Below are 15,440 nucleotides of genomic sequence, written 5' to 3' on the forward strand. Positions count from 1 at the left end.
TCAAGGATCAGTTTTTAGTTTTTTTAGTTTTAGAGATACAGCACTGAAACAGGCCCTTCGGCCCACCGAGTCTGTGCCGACCATCAACCACCCATTTATACTAATCCTACACTAATCCCATATTCCTACCACATCCCCACCTGTCCCTATATTTCCCTACCAACTACCTACACTAGGGGCAATTTATAATGGCCAATTAACCTATCAACCTGCAAGTCTTTGGCATGTGGGAGGAAACCGGAGCACCCGGAGGAAACCCACGCAGACACAGGGAGAACTTGCAAACTCCACACAGGCAGTACCCAGAGTTGAACCCGGGGCACTGGAGCTGTGAGGCTGCGGTGCTAACCACTGCGCCACTGTGTGCCGCCCCTCATCAGTTAGGTATGAACTAGAGTTTAAAACACTGCACACAATGAAAGGGCAATGCTTAGCAGGGGTGGAGAAAGAAAAAGATCTGGGTGCAATTGTTTATTCTAAAATGCTCACCAACATGATATGGTTATCAAGGAAGCTAAACAATTCCTGGGCTACACTCCAAGGGCTTTGGACTACCAGTCAAAATACATTATCTTAACTTCATTGCTGAGGCCACATTTTCTTTTGGGTACCAGGCCTTCAAATCTTTTAGCGGCGACGGGCCGAATTCCCTCCTTTCGTGCTGTATGGTTTTATGATGATTCTATGAACTTTCATGTTTATACATGCAAAAGATCAAGAATAGCGAAAATATATACTTCATCTCTAACTTGTTTGGAATCACTGAACAGACGGCGTAACTATAACACCTATGCTGACAAGTAGCACCTCAAAGCTATTTCCTTAAAATCAGTAGGACTGCAGAAAAATCTGGGAAAGAGACACTAACCTTGTACCAATCATGGCCAGTACAGAGACATCTTACTTTGTCCATTAATGCTGAACCAAAATCAATATACAACCCTAAATAAAAAAAAACTACACAATCTGTAGGTTTGCTAAATCTTTTCCATGCTTGGGAAGCAGCAGCCACCTTGGACTTTTTCTTTGTCACAGTGCTATCACAAACAAGTGTAAATGTGTTTTGGTGCACTTTTATGCATCTTTTATTTATTACATCGGTATGGATTGACGAACATTTTTGGTGTATGTTTACAGCTTAACCAGCAAGTGAAGGCATATGTCCATTAACTTTAAATCAGCATGGTCCAATGGAGATTACTAACTAGTTAGAGGTGTGGCTAGGGTGACACCATTTTAGCCACTTACACTAATGTCAGTAGGTAACGCCTTACACATAATACAGGTAAATGTAGATCACACGTGTATACCTACTTAACAAACATCGAACACAAGTCAGTAACCAAGGAAATAACGTACTCACAACGGCCAAAATGAAACACTTGCACACTCCGCTTTTCATCTCACCATTTTATCAACGAAGGCACAAAAAGCTTAAAATTCACATGCATATACAATATGAATACAAATATTGAGATCGCACAACCAACAATGGTGTCTATTACTCATTTCTGTTTTTACTTATTAGAGATCTATACCAAACTTGGAGGAATGACAAACAGTGAGGAATATACAAATCGCCTGCAACAGGACATAGACAGTCTTGCAGAATGGGCAGTCAAGTGGCAGATGGAATTTAATACAGACAAATATGAGGTGATGCATTTTGGCAGAAGGTATAGGTAGATGCAATGTATACCTAATGGCACAGTTCTAAAGAGTGTGCAGAAACAGTGGGACCTGGGGGTGCATGTGCATAGATCTTTGAAGGAGGAAGGGTATATTGCGAGAGTTGTTAGCAAGTGATACCGGATCTTGGGCTTCATAAATAGCGATATTAAGTAGAAAAGCAGGGAAGTTATGCTGAACCTTTATAAAGCTCTGGTTAGGCCACAACTGGAGTATTGCATCCAGTTCTGGTCACCACATTTTAGGAAGGATGTGAGGGCCCTTGAGAGGGTGCAGAAATTTACCAGAATGGTTCCAGGGATGAGGGATTTTAGTTAAAAGTTTAGGTTGTGTCAGGAAAACTCTATGCCAAATGGGAAATATTAATTTCATCGGTTGGAAACTTACATTAGACTTTTAATGGGAAAAACCCTACAGTAACTTTTAAAAACTAGCAGCCAAGATGGCCACTGCCATTTACATCTGAAATATCAGGAGATTGAACTGGAGACAAAAAAGTCTAACAAGAATCCCAGCCAGGACAATGGCTTGCTCTAAGTGATGGAATTACCTAAAATGGCTTAATTAGCACGACACTCAAGGCAATCGTTACACATTAATTTTGAAACAGCCAACCTCCTCCAAGTGTGAATTGGCATCTTGGTGCATGTGGAACCTTGAATTTCATTAGAAGGTTCCAGAAAACTTCATTAAAAACAAAGAGATTGAGAGAACCCTGTGATCATTGTTCATCTCTGAAGAAACTGAGAGTTGTTACATAGACAAGAGACAAGCAGTAACAGAGTGTGTAGCAGTAGAAAGCTGTGTGCTTCCCTTTCTCTCTCTCACTTTCTCCCCAGAAAGCATTAAGTTTGAAAACTGTCTGCGACTGGGGGATCCTCCAAGCCTACAGACCACTACAGTCAGCAACCAGGGGAAGAGAGCCAACTACAGAGTCTTCCTTCAGGAAAACCCCGAGCAAAGCAAGCCAGCCAAAATACACTTTGACCAACCAAGAACTTCAAGAATACAACTTCAGCCGAGAACTACTGGATCATTCACTTTACAGACTGTATTTAAGTTCCATTTATTCTGGACATTAATCCAACCACCAAATCTCTTTTCCCTCCTGTAATCTGTTTGTGTGTGTGTGATTCTCGTGTGAATGTGTGCATGAATGTATAGCGTATTTTTAAATCAGGTTAAAGTGTTAAGTATAATAAACTTACCTCTTCTTGTTTAAACTCAAGAAAACTTGACGGATTGGTTCTTTCACAATCACAGTAAAAGTAAAAGGTAAAACACTCAGTAAGGCAGTAAGCACAACCACTGTTTAAAAAAGGAATAAACCCTGGTGTGGTCAATTAAGAGAAAGGGCAAGAGAGGGGAGTCTGAGACCCCCTCCTCATCTGGCCATAACAGTTGGGGAAGTTCGGGTTGTTCTCCTTGGAGCAAAAGAGTTGAGGAGAGATTTGATAGCGGTGTACAAGATTATGACAGGTTTAGATAAGTGAGACAAGGAAAAACTATTCACATTGACTAATGGTACAAGCACTAGGGGACACAGATTGAGGTTTTTGGGCAACAGAATGCAGGGGAATGTGAGGAAGAACTTTTTTTACACAGCGAGTGACCTGAAACTTGATACCCACGTAGGTGGTGGAAACGGAAACAATCAATGATTCCAAAAAGAAATTGGATGGCTACTTGAAGGAAATAAACTTGCAGGGTTATTGGGATCGAGCAAGGAGTGGGACTGACTGGACTGCTCCAGAGAGCCGGCATGGACTCAATGGGCCGAATAGCCTCCTTCTGTGCTATGTCTATGACTCTATTGGCTAACATATTGGACAACATTGTTCTAAATCAATGATGATATCCAGAATGAAAAATACAGTTTTTGTAAAACTAGTTTCATTCTGGGTCAGAGGGAGAAATCTTTACTTCCAATAGTCTCTCTCAGCAGCCACATGACAACATACATGGCAAACATGCATCATATGTTCAATGCCTTGTATAATGTTGCTGTTCTAATAAATGTATTTTAGCCACAGCTCTATTCAAGAACAGCGTTTTTTAAACCTTGTTACATACCTCCTTCTTCTTCATCATCCTGAGGGGAAAGAGTCACACTCGCTTTCCTCCCATGGTACAGCATAAAGCTAGTTGCAGCTGGAGCAGTTCCATCTCTCTCAGACTGCTTCTGCAGGGACACCACTTCATACATCGTGTCACTGATGCCTGCGTGGTCTTTGCATTCTGACTGCAAAAGAGAAAAAAACTCTTGATAAGCCACTGGAACAAAATTAACCTCTTTTGAGGCCAGGAAAATGATTGGTGCCACTAAAATGATAGAATAATCATAGTAATTTGGGACAGTAAATTGTTTTGGTGCTGAAAATACCAGCTCCCAAGCTGCCATTCCCATACCAGAGGCACTTAAACAGATTCCATTAGATTACAATACAACCGACATCACCAACGTTTTATCTGGTCATTATCACATTTGTGGGAACTTACTGTGCATAATTTGGCTGCCATATTTCCTACACTGCAACAGCAAATACACTTCAAATGTACTTCATGATTTGTGGTGTCATGTGGTTAGCAAGGACCCATATTCGGATGTGTGGTTCACATTAACCACTTGAAAGCAGGACCAAACGGAATTTAATTAGTCCGCATTAATCATATGACACTTCAGACCAAGCCGTGACATCACAGGCTCAATATAATATTAGTGTTAAAGATATATACTGTATTATAAATCGACACACAATTTGGAACGTCCCGAGACTTTTGTTTTATATTAGTGTCCTGCCTGGCTATATAACTGAAGGTTTTGTATCCGTTTATAATGCAGTACATACCTTTAACACTATTATAATGAGCCTGTGATGTCACAAATTGGTCTGTGGTGTCAGGTGATTAATGTGGACCAACTAAATCCAATTTGTCCCTGCTTTCAAGTGGTTGTGAACCACACCAATATGGGTCCATGTTAACCATGTGACACAACAAATCATTTGGGATGTTGAGAAAAATTGTCAGCCAGTTTTTGGCCGCCACAAAAATTCCCTTTTCCTTGCAACCACCATTTACTACCCCAGGTTTATTTTTAGTATATCATCCTTCAGCCTGCCTTTAAATTCACAAGCATCCAGCTCCAGGCCTCAGCTGGACCCTCCTAGGTCTGCCCAATACATTTCAGCCCTGTTCCTCAATCCTTAATTATTCCCACCCAAGTCGGCCAGACTGCTCTACGCTTTACGTACTACCACCAAGTGCTCCAACTCTTCCCTGGCTCCCTCTCATTCAGAGACCTACACTCAGTATCCCACTTGCCCTCTCGCAGCAGTCTGAGGAGCTTTAGGATCCAGGCTCCCTTTTCTCCATCAACACATGCATGTCGCCTCTTTACCTCCACCAAGCCCTGCTCCTCAAATCAGTGAGAGAGTTTTAAGCAGGCACATAGGGCTTGCTGAACTTAGGGCTGGAGAGCAGTTGTTTCCCACCCTCAGTCCCCGTACAATTTGACTCTCATCTTGATGTGTACTCTAGCATGTAAAAAATGTAAAAGATACAAATTTGGTAACTCAGATACACAGAAACATTTGCATAACGAATGTACGAAATGTGGGCGCAAGGCGAAAGGTGCAGATACAAGCACGCACTGTGAAACATACAGTAACATGCTGCAGTGCAAAAGTTACAGATATCCGTGTACAGTGCGAAACGTAGATACGTGTGCACAGTGTGAAACGTACAGATATGCACACAAAGTGCAAAATGCACAGTAATGTGCGCAGTGCAAAACGTACAGTAATGTGCGCGCAGGACAAAAGGTGCAGACAATTGCACGCAGCGCGCAACATATGGTAACGAGCGAGCAGGGTGAAACGTACAGATATGTGCACGCAGGGCGTAAGATGCAGAAACGTGCACACAGTGCGAAAGTTACAGATATGCATGCACAGTGCGAAACATAGATACGCATGCACAGTGTGAAACGCTCAGATACACACACAAAGTGCAAAACATACAGTAACGTGTGCACAGTGCGAACTGTCAGTATGTGTACACAGTGCTAAACATACAGTAATGTGCGCACAGTGCGAAACACACAGTAATGTGCACAGTGCGAAACATGAACGCGTGCACAGCACGAAATACACATTAACGTGTGCACAGTGCAAAACATACAGTAATGTGCGAGCAGGGCAAAACGTGCAGATACGTGCGCGGAGTCCAAAACATACAGTAATGTGCGCGAAGTGCGAAACATGCAGATACGTGTGCACAGGGCGAAACATGTGGATATGTGCGCATAGGGCAAAACGTACATTAATGTGCTGCAGTGCAAAAGTTAGAGATATGCTGCACAGTGCGAAACGTAGATACACGTGAAACATACAGATATGCGCTCAAAGTGCAGAACGCACAGTAACGTGCGCACAATGTGAAACGTACAGAATCATAGATACACATGCACAATGCGAAACTGAGAAATGTGTGCACAGTGCGAAACGTATAGTAACGCGTGCAAAGTGCAAAACACACAGTAACGTGCACAGTGCGAAACATACAGTAAGTAATGTGTGCACAGTGTGAAATGCACAGTAATGTGCACAATGCAAAATGTACAGTAACATATGCACACAGACAATGGAAAAGATTATGCAAACAGCACAGAACATACAGAAATTTATGGTTCAGACACAGTGTTTTGAAACATGCAAGTGGACAGTACAAAATGAACAAGGGAGTGAGCAGGCAACTGAAGCATAGTCTTGTAAAAAATGGAAACATAGGGCAAGACAGAGAGACAACACAAACAGGTCAGCTAAATACTGAAGTCATAGAGTCGTACAGCATAGAAACAGGCCCTTCGGCCCACCGCGTCCATGCCAACCATAATGCCTATCTATACTCATCCCATCTGCCTGCATTCATTCCATATCCCTCTATGTCTTGCTCATTCAAGTACCTGTCCAGATGCCTCTTAAATGTTGCTACTGTTCCTGCCTCCACCACCTCCTCAGGCAGCTCATTCCAGATATCCACTATTCTTTGTGTGAAAAATTTACCCCTTTGATCCCCTTTAAACCTCCTCCCTCTCACCTTAAATCTATACCCTCTAGTTTTACTCACCCCTACCATGGGAAACAGACTCTGGCTATCAACCCTATCTATGCCTCTCATAATTTTATATACCTCTATCATGTCCCCTCTCAGCCTCCTTCGCTCCAGAGATAGCAAGAGGGAAAAAGGGTGGGGGGGAAAACAGAAATACACAAAGGAGAAAGAGTACAAGACAATCACAGACATGCTTTAAGAAACAGAGACAAAATTTACATGTCACTGAGCAATAGCATGAGAGACAATCTAGTTATTAAATTTATAAAAGCCAATCATGAGTAGCTTTTATTGCCCGGCATCCCTCCAAGTCTTTGCTGGGTGTGGGGACAGGGTTGCCCCTCAAGTGTTAAGTATACTTTCCTTGATTGGATTCAGGAATCTCTAAGCTGAATTGCAAACGGTCAGCAGATCCCTCTAAGTTTGGGCCACACTGCCCTCCTGAGGTGGGTAATTTTATAGATCACGTTCTAAGCTTTTTATGACACAATAGCGAATACATTTATTTGTAAAGACTAGTGAGCCTGGTGAAGTCAGGTCGCACACCAGCAATATTTAGGTGCAGCTTTTTGCACTGTAAGTTGCCAGTGTCTTTATATTAAGCACATTAAACAATCACTGTATACCCACCAAGGCCTACCTTTAGGATTAAGATAGTGATTCTTATACCTAACACTTTTGATTTCCACTCTAATTCTGCTGCTTTGCTGGGATGCTTTCTTACAGTTTGCTTAAAAACTCAGTTTGTGTTGCTGTTTTATAAGCTGTGTCTGTTTGTTACACCATTAGAGCATAATATGCAGCACTGCCACTAAGCTTAGGTTCCCACAAAAGAAGAGCAACGTATTCTCCTACTTCTGCTGAGAGTCCATGTTGGCAATAACACTGAATACCATAAAGATGCAATACTATTCTGTACAGACTTCAGCCTTGGCTCAGTTGGTAGCACTCTTGCATCCGAGTCCGAAAGTCATGGGTTCAAGCCCACTCCAGAAACTTGACGGCATAATCTCGGCTGACAATCCCTGTGCAGTACTGAGGGAGTGCTGCACTGTCGGAGGTGCTGTCTTTCAGATGAGACATTAAACAAAAACCCAGCTTGCCCTCTAAGGTGGACATAAAAGATCCCATGGCACTATTCAAAAAGAGCAGGTGAGTTCTCCCCGGTGTCCTGGCTGACATTTACCTCTCAAGCCCAATCATTAAAACAGATAATCCAGTCATTATCAGATGCTTTACACTGGAAAATCGCACATGTCGCTCCACTATTTAAGAAAGATGAGAGATGGAAACTAGGAAATTTTAGATCAGTTAGCCTAACATCTGTTGTCAGGAAATTACTAGAGTCTATAATTAAGGATAAGGTGACTGAACACCTTGAAAATGTTCAGCTGATCAGAGAGACAGCATGGATTTGCAATGGGTAGGTCATGCCTGATGAACCTGATTGAATATTTCAAAGAGGTGACTAAAGCAATGGACAGGGAAAATGTCTATGGAAGTAATTTCTATCGACTTCCAGAAGGCATTTAATAAAGCCCCACATAAGAGACTGCTAGCTAGAGCTGAAACTCGTGGAATTGAAGGCAAAATATTGACTTGGTTAGGAAACTGGCTAAGCAGCAGGAGACAGAGAGTAGGGAGAAAAGGCAGGTACTCCAATTGGCAGAATGCGACAAGTGGTGTCCTGCAAGAATCTGTATTGGGACCTCAACTATTCACTGTATTTATTAATGACATGGATGATGGGCTGGAAAGCCACATATCCAAATTTGCCGATGGCACAAAGATAGGCAGCACTGTAACTAGTGTAGATGAAAGCATAAAATTATAAAGAGATATTGCTAGATTAACTGAATGGGCAATAACGTAGCAAATGGATTACAGTATAGACCAGAGGTTGCCAGCCTTTTCTTTAGTGAGAGCTACTTCTGATAAAGGAAAAATATCATGAGCCACACACCCACCACTCGTTCCCCCCTCCTTACCACTCGCTCGTCCCATTGTGATGTCAGTGCGCAGTGACATCAGGATGCGTGGATTAATGCCAGCAGGATTAATTAGGGGAGGCGGTGGCGTAGTGGTATTGTCACTGGACTAGTAACCCAGAGACCCAGGTATTGCTCTGGGGACATGGGTTTGAATACCACCACAGCAGAAGGTGGAATTTGAATTCAATTAATAAATCTGGAGTTAAAAAGCTAGTCTAATTAGATTAGATTAGAGATACAGCACTGAAACAGGCCCTTCGGCCCACCGAGTCTGTGCCGAACATCAACCACCCATTTATACTAATCCTGCACTAATCCCATATTCCTACCAAACATCCCCACCTGTCCCTATATTTCCCGACCACCTACCTATACTAGTGACAATTTATAATGGCCAATTTACCTATCAACCTGCAAGTCTTTTGGCTTGTGGGAGGAAACCGGAGCACCCGGAATAAACCCACGCAGACACAGGGAGAACTTGCAAACTCCACACAGGCAGTACCTGGAATCGAACCCGGGTCCCTGGAGCTGTGAGGCTGTGGTGCTAACCACTGCGCCACTGTGCCGCCCCATGAAACCATTGTCGATTGTTGTAAAAATCCATCTGGTTCACTAATGTCCTTTAGGGAAGGAAATCTGCTGTCCTGACCTGGTCTGGCCTACATGTGACTCCAGACCCACAGCAATGTGTTTGACTCTTACATGCCCTCGGAAATGGCCTAGCAAGCCATTGAATCTAACCGCTACGAAGTCAATCACTGTGTGGTTGTGTACCTACCCCACATGGACTGCAGCGGTTCAAGAAGGCAGCTCAGCACCACCTTCTCAAGGGCAATTAGGGATGGGCAATAAATGCTGGCCTGGCCAGCAACGCCCACGTCCCATGAACGAATAAAAAAAAAGGATGACGTGGGCGATCAGACTGCGTTGTCAGGAGCTTTATGTGAGCTACTCAAAGGCCGTGCGAACTACCAGTAGCTTGCGATCGGCTAAGAGATGTTTTGACTGAAGTTTTTAAGGTATTAAGGGGAACAGATAGGATAGGAAGCAAGAAATTATTTCCGCTGATTGGGAAGTCTTAGACTGGGGGCATAGTCGAAAAATTGAAGCGTCAGACCGATCAGGAGTGAAATTCGGAAACACTTCTACACACAAAGAGTGGATGAAGTTTGGAACTCTTCCATAAATGGCAACCGATGCTAGAACAAATGTTAACTTAAAATCTGAGATCAATAGGTTTTTGTTAACCAAAAGTATTGAGAGATCTGGGGCAAAGGCAGGTATATGGAGTTATGGAGATATGATCTCTTCGAATGGCAGAACAGCGTCAAAGGGCTAAACGGCCTACTTCTTTGTTCCTATTGTTGTTTGTGGGAACATACTGTACACAGATTGGCTGCCGCCTTTCGTGCACTACAACAGTGACTGCACATCAAAAGTATTGAATTGGCTGCAAAGCGCATTTGGACATCCCGAGGTTTTGATGCATGTTCTTTCTTCTTCAGCCAACTGCCTGAAACACACAAGTGCTGCAACTCTGCAAGAACACAAGATATAGGAGCAGGAGTAGACCATATGGCCCATCGAGCCTGCTCTGCCATTCAATATGATCATGGCTGATCTTGGGCTTCAATTCCACTTTCCTGCCTGCTCCCCATGTCCCTTTATTTCCTGCAAGACCAAAAATCTATCTATCCCAGCCTTAAATGTATTCAATGATGGAGCATCCACAACCCTCTGGGGTACAGAATTCCAAAGATTCACAACTCTTTGAGTGTAGTAATTTCTCCTCACCTCAGTCCTGAATGATTGGCCCCTTATCCTGAGACTGTGTCTCCGTGTTCTAGATTCCCTGACCAGTGGGAACAATCTCTCAGCTTCTACCCTCTCAAGTCCTTTCAGAATCTTGTATGCCTCTCATTCTTCTACACTCCAGAGAATATAGGCCCAATTTACTTGGCCTATCATAGGACAAGTCACTCAACCCAGGGACCAATTTAGTAAATCTTCGCTGCACTGCCTCCATTGCAAGTATATCCTTTCCTAAATGCAGAGACCAAAACTGCACACAGTATTCCCGATGTGGTCTCACCAAAGCCCTGTACAATTTTAGTCAGACTTCTTTATCCCTGTACTCCAATTCCCTTGCAATAAAGGCCAACAAGACATTTGCCTTCCTAATAGCCTGCTGCACCTGCATGTTAACTTTGTGTGTTCCTTGTACAAGTACCCCCAAGTCTCTCTGAACATCAGCACTTACCAGTTACCACTTATGTTTTTTTTTAGAATTAGAACATAGAACATTACAGCGCAGTACAGGCCCTTCAGCCCTCGATGTTGCGCCGACCTGTGAAACCATCTGACCTACACTATTCCATTTTCATCCATATGTCTATCCAATGACCACTTAAATGCCCTTAAAGTTGGCGAATCTACTACTGTTGCAGGCAGGGTGTTCCACTCCCTTACCACTCTCTGAGTAAAGAAACTACCTCTGACATCTGTCCTATATCTATCACCCCTCAACTTGAAGCTATGTCCCCTCGTGTTTGCCATCACCATCCGAGGAAAAAGACGCTCACTATCCACCCTATCTAACCCTCTGATTATCTTATATGTCTCTATTAAGTCACCTCTCCTCCTCCTTCTGGATTTCAGTCCAAGTGCATTTGAACCGTTTGTATAATTTCCACATATTTCATTCCAGAACCATCACAGCATATTTAAAGGAGCAGAGTGACATTTAAACATTATACACACTATCTCTTTGAGCCACTCTTTTTTTGGTCAGCTGACCAATGTGAAAGCTCATCATAATGGTTAAGGGTATCCACACCAAACTATGCAGAAATCTAAACTTGTAGAATTTCTATTTGCCTAAAGCAGAGTGCATAATCTCTCCATAGGGACACATCCCTCTTAACTAAATCCAGAGTGCTGAGACACATCTTGACAGAGCAGGCTGTTTATCCAGCCAGGACCATCTTACCTAATAGGGCTTTGGCCTGCAGGGCTATCTAGAGCCAACAGGAAAGAATCACAGCTCCCAGTGAAAGGTCTACCCCTCCACGTACCATCAATGAGCCAGACTGGCTAGCCAATCATCAGCGATATTCTGCTTTTAATGACCAGAGTGAACAACTTCACACTTCCCTACATTATACTCCATTTGCCATCTTGTTGCCCACTCATTTAATGTGTCTATATATCTTTGCAGCCTCTCTACGTCCTCCCCGCAGCCCACCTTTCCAGCAAGCTTTGTATGATCAGCAAACTTAGATACATTACTCTCTGTCTCTTCATCTAAGTCATTAACAGAGTGTAAACAGATGAGGCCCCAGCACTGATCCTTACAGTACTCCACTATTCACTGCCTGCCAACTTGAAAATACCCCATTTATGCCCACTCTCTGCTTCCTGTCGGTTAACCAATCCTCTATCCACGCTAATATATTACCCCCAACTCCATGAGCCCTTCTCTTGCCTATTAATCTTTTATGTGGCATCTTATCGAATGCCTTTTGAAAATCCAGGTATACTAGATCTACTGGTTCCCCTTTATCTACCTTTCTAGTTACATCCTCAAAAAGCTCGAATAAATTTATCAAACAGGATCTCCCTTTAGTAAAACCACGCTGACTTTAATCAGACTAAGCTTTTCCAAGTGCAATGTTAAGACTTCCTTAATAATAGTTTCCAGCATCTTCTCAATGACTGATGTTAGGCTGACTGGCCTGCAGTTCCTTATTTTCTCTCTACCTCCTTTTTTGAAACATTTGACGTAACATTTGCCAACTTCGAATCTGACGGAACCATTCCTAAATCTAAGGAATTCTGGAAAATCATAGCCAACGCATCCACTATCTCTGCAGCTATCTCTTTTAGAACCCTGGGATGAAGGCCATCTGGTCCCGGGGACTTGTCACATTTTAGTCCCTCAAGTTTCTCCAATACTATTTATGGCTGACATCAATATCCTTAATTTCCTCACTCTTTTTAGCCCCTACGTTACTGCCTATTTCTGGAACTTGTGTTTTCTATTGTGAAGACAGACACAAAATATTTGTTCAATGCCTCTGCCATTTCCTCATTCCCCATGATGATTCCCCCTGTCTCTGCCTCTAAGGGACAAACATCCACTTTAGCTACTCTCTTCCTTTTTATGTACTTATAAAAGCTCTAACAATATGTTTTTATATTGCTGGCTAGTTTACTTTCATGTTCTATTTTTTCCGTTTTTATCAACTTTTTGGTGACCCTTTGCTGGTTTCTAAAACACTCCCAATCCTCAGACTTGCTACTATTTTCTGCAGCATTGTAAGCCACTTCTTTTAGTCTAATACTCTTCTTAACTTCCTGAGTGAGCCAATGGATCGGTCTTTCTTGACGAGTTTTTGTCGTTGAATGGAATGTACTTTTGTTGAACCCTTTGAATTGTTTCGCTAAATGTTTCCCACTGTTCATTTACCGCCATACCTTCCAGTCTAATTATCCAATTATCCTTTGCCAGTTCTCCCCTCATACCATTGTAACTGGCTTTAAGATTCTTGTTTGTGATTGAAATGTGTCACTTTCAAACTTAACATGAAATTCAATGGTATTATGATCACTATTTCCCAGTGGATCTTTTACTATGACATTGCTTGTTAACCCTGCTTCATTACACAATACGAGATCTAAGATAGCTTTATCTCATGAAAGCATTCTACAAATACATCTTCGAGACCACTGTTGCCAATTTGATTTTCCCAGTCTATATGCAGATTAACGTCCCCCACAATTAGAACATTAGAACATTACAGCGCAGTACAGGCCCTTCGGCCCTCGATGTTGCGCCGACCTGTGAAACCATCTGACCTACACTATTCCATTTTCATCCATATGTCTATCCAATGACCACTTAAATGCCCTTAAAGTTGGCGAGTCTACTATTGCTGCAGGCAGGGCGTTCCACGCCCCTATTACTCTCTGAGTAAAGAAACTACCTCTGACATCTGTCCTATATCTATCACCCCTCAACTTAAAGCTATGTCCCCTCGTGTTTGCCATCACCATCCGAGGAAAAAGACTCTCACTATCCACCCTATCTAACCCTCTGATTATCTTATATGTCTCTATTAAGTCACCTCTCCTCCTCCTTCTCTCTAACGAAAACAACCTCAAGTCCCTCAGCCTTTCCTCGTAAGACCTTCCCTCCATACCAGGCAACATCCTAGTAAATCTCCTCTGCACCCTTTCCAAAGCTTCCACATCCTTCCTATAATGCGGTAACCAGAACTGCACGCAATACTCCAGGTGCAGCCGCACCAGAGTTTTGTACAGCTGCAGCATGACCTCGTGGCTCCGAAACTCGATCCCCATACTAATAAAAGCTAACACACCATATGCCTTCTTAACAGCCCTATTAACCTGGGTGGCAACTTTCAGGGATTTATGTACCTGGACACCAAGATCTCTCTGCTCATCTACACAACCAAGAATCTTCCCATTAGCCCAGTACTCTGCATTCCTGTTACTCCTTCCAAAGTGAATCACCTCACACTTTTCCGCATTAAACTCCATTTGCCATCTCTCAGCCCAGCTCTGCAGCCTATCTATGTCCCTCTGTAACCTACAACATCCTTCGGCACTATCCACAACTCCACCGACCTTAGTGTCATCCGCAAATTTACTAACCCACCCTTCTACACCCTCATCCAGGTCATTTATAAAAATGACAAACAGCAGTGGCCCCAAAACAGATCCTTGCGGTACACCACTAGTAACTAAACTCCAGGATGAACATTTGCCATCAACCACCACCCTCTGTCTTCTTTCAGCTAGCCAATTTCTGATCCAAAGCTCTAAATCACCTTCAACCCCATACTTCCTTATTTTCTGCAATAGCCTACCGTGGGGAACCTTATCAAACGCCTTACTGAAATCCATATACACCACATCCACTGCTTTACCCTCATCCACCTGTTTGGTCACCTTCTCGAAAAACTCAATAAGGTTTGTGAGGCACGACCTACCCTTCACAAAACCGTGCTGACTATCGCTAATGAACTTATTCTTTTCAAGATGATTATAAATCCTGTCTCTTATAACCTTTCCCAACATTTTACCCACAACCGAAGTAAGGCTCACAGGTCTATAATTACCAGGGCTGTCTCTACTCCCCTTCTTGAACAAGGGGACAACATTTGCTATCCTCCAGTCTTCCGGCACTATTCCTGTCGACAATGATGACATAAAGATCAAGGATAAAGGCTCTGCAATCTCCTCCCTGGCTTCCCAGAGAATCCTAGGATAAATCCCATCTGGCCCATGGGACTTATCTATTTTCACACTTTCCAAAATTGCTAACACCTCCTCCTTGTGAACCTCAATCCCATCTAGCCTAGTAGTCTGTATCTCAGTATTCTCCTCGACAACATTTTCTTTCTCTACTGTAAATACTGACGAAAAATATTCATTTAACGCTTCCCCTATCTCCTCTGATTCCACACACAACTCCCCACTACTATCCTTGATTGGCCCTGTTCTAACTCTAGTCATTCTTTTATTCCTGATATACCTATAGAAAGCCTTAGGGTTTTCTTTGATTCTATCCGCCAATGACTTCTCGTGTCCTCTCCTTGCTCTTCTTAGCCCTCCCTT

At 42.9% G+C, this 15,440-nt stretch overlaps 1 protein-coding gene across 1 annotated transcript in view; it reads right to left on the reverse strand.

Moving 5' to 3' along the window:
* Nucleotides 1-15,440, reverse strand: part of LOC137373241 (rab GTPase-activating protein 1-like) — a 556,698-nt gene that overhangs the window by 382,614 nt on the left and 158,644 nt on the right. Inside the window, exon 11 of the mRNA XM_068038091.1 lies at nucleotides 3,763-3,931. Coding sequence (XP_067894192.1) covers nucleotides 3,763-3,931 — 169 coding nt within the window. The remainder of the gene's footprint in view (nucleotides 1-3,762; nucleotides 3,932-15,440) is intronic.

This window comes from Heterodontus francisci, chromosome 8 (assembly GCF_036365525.1).
Source record: "Heterodontus francisci isolate sHetFra1 chromosome 8, sHetFra1.hap1, whole genome shotgun sequence".
In the NCBI taxonomy this organism is placed as follows: domain Eukaryota; kingdom Metazoa; phylum Chordata; class Chondrichthyes; order Heterodontiformes; family Heterodontidae; genus Heterodontus; species Heterodontus francisci.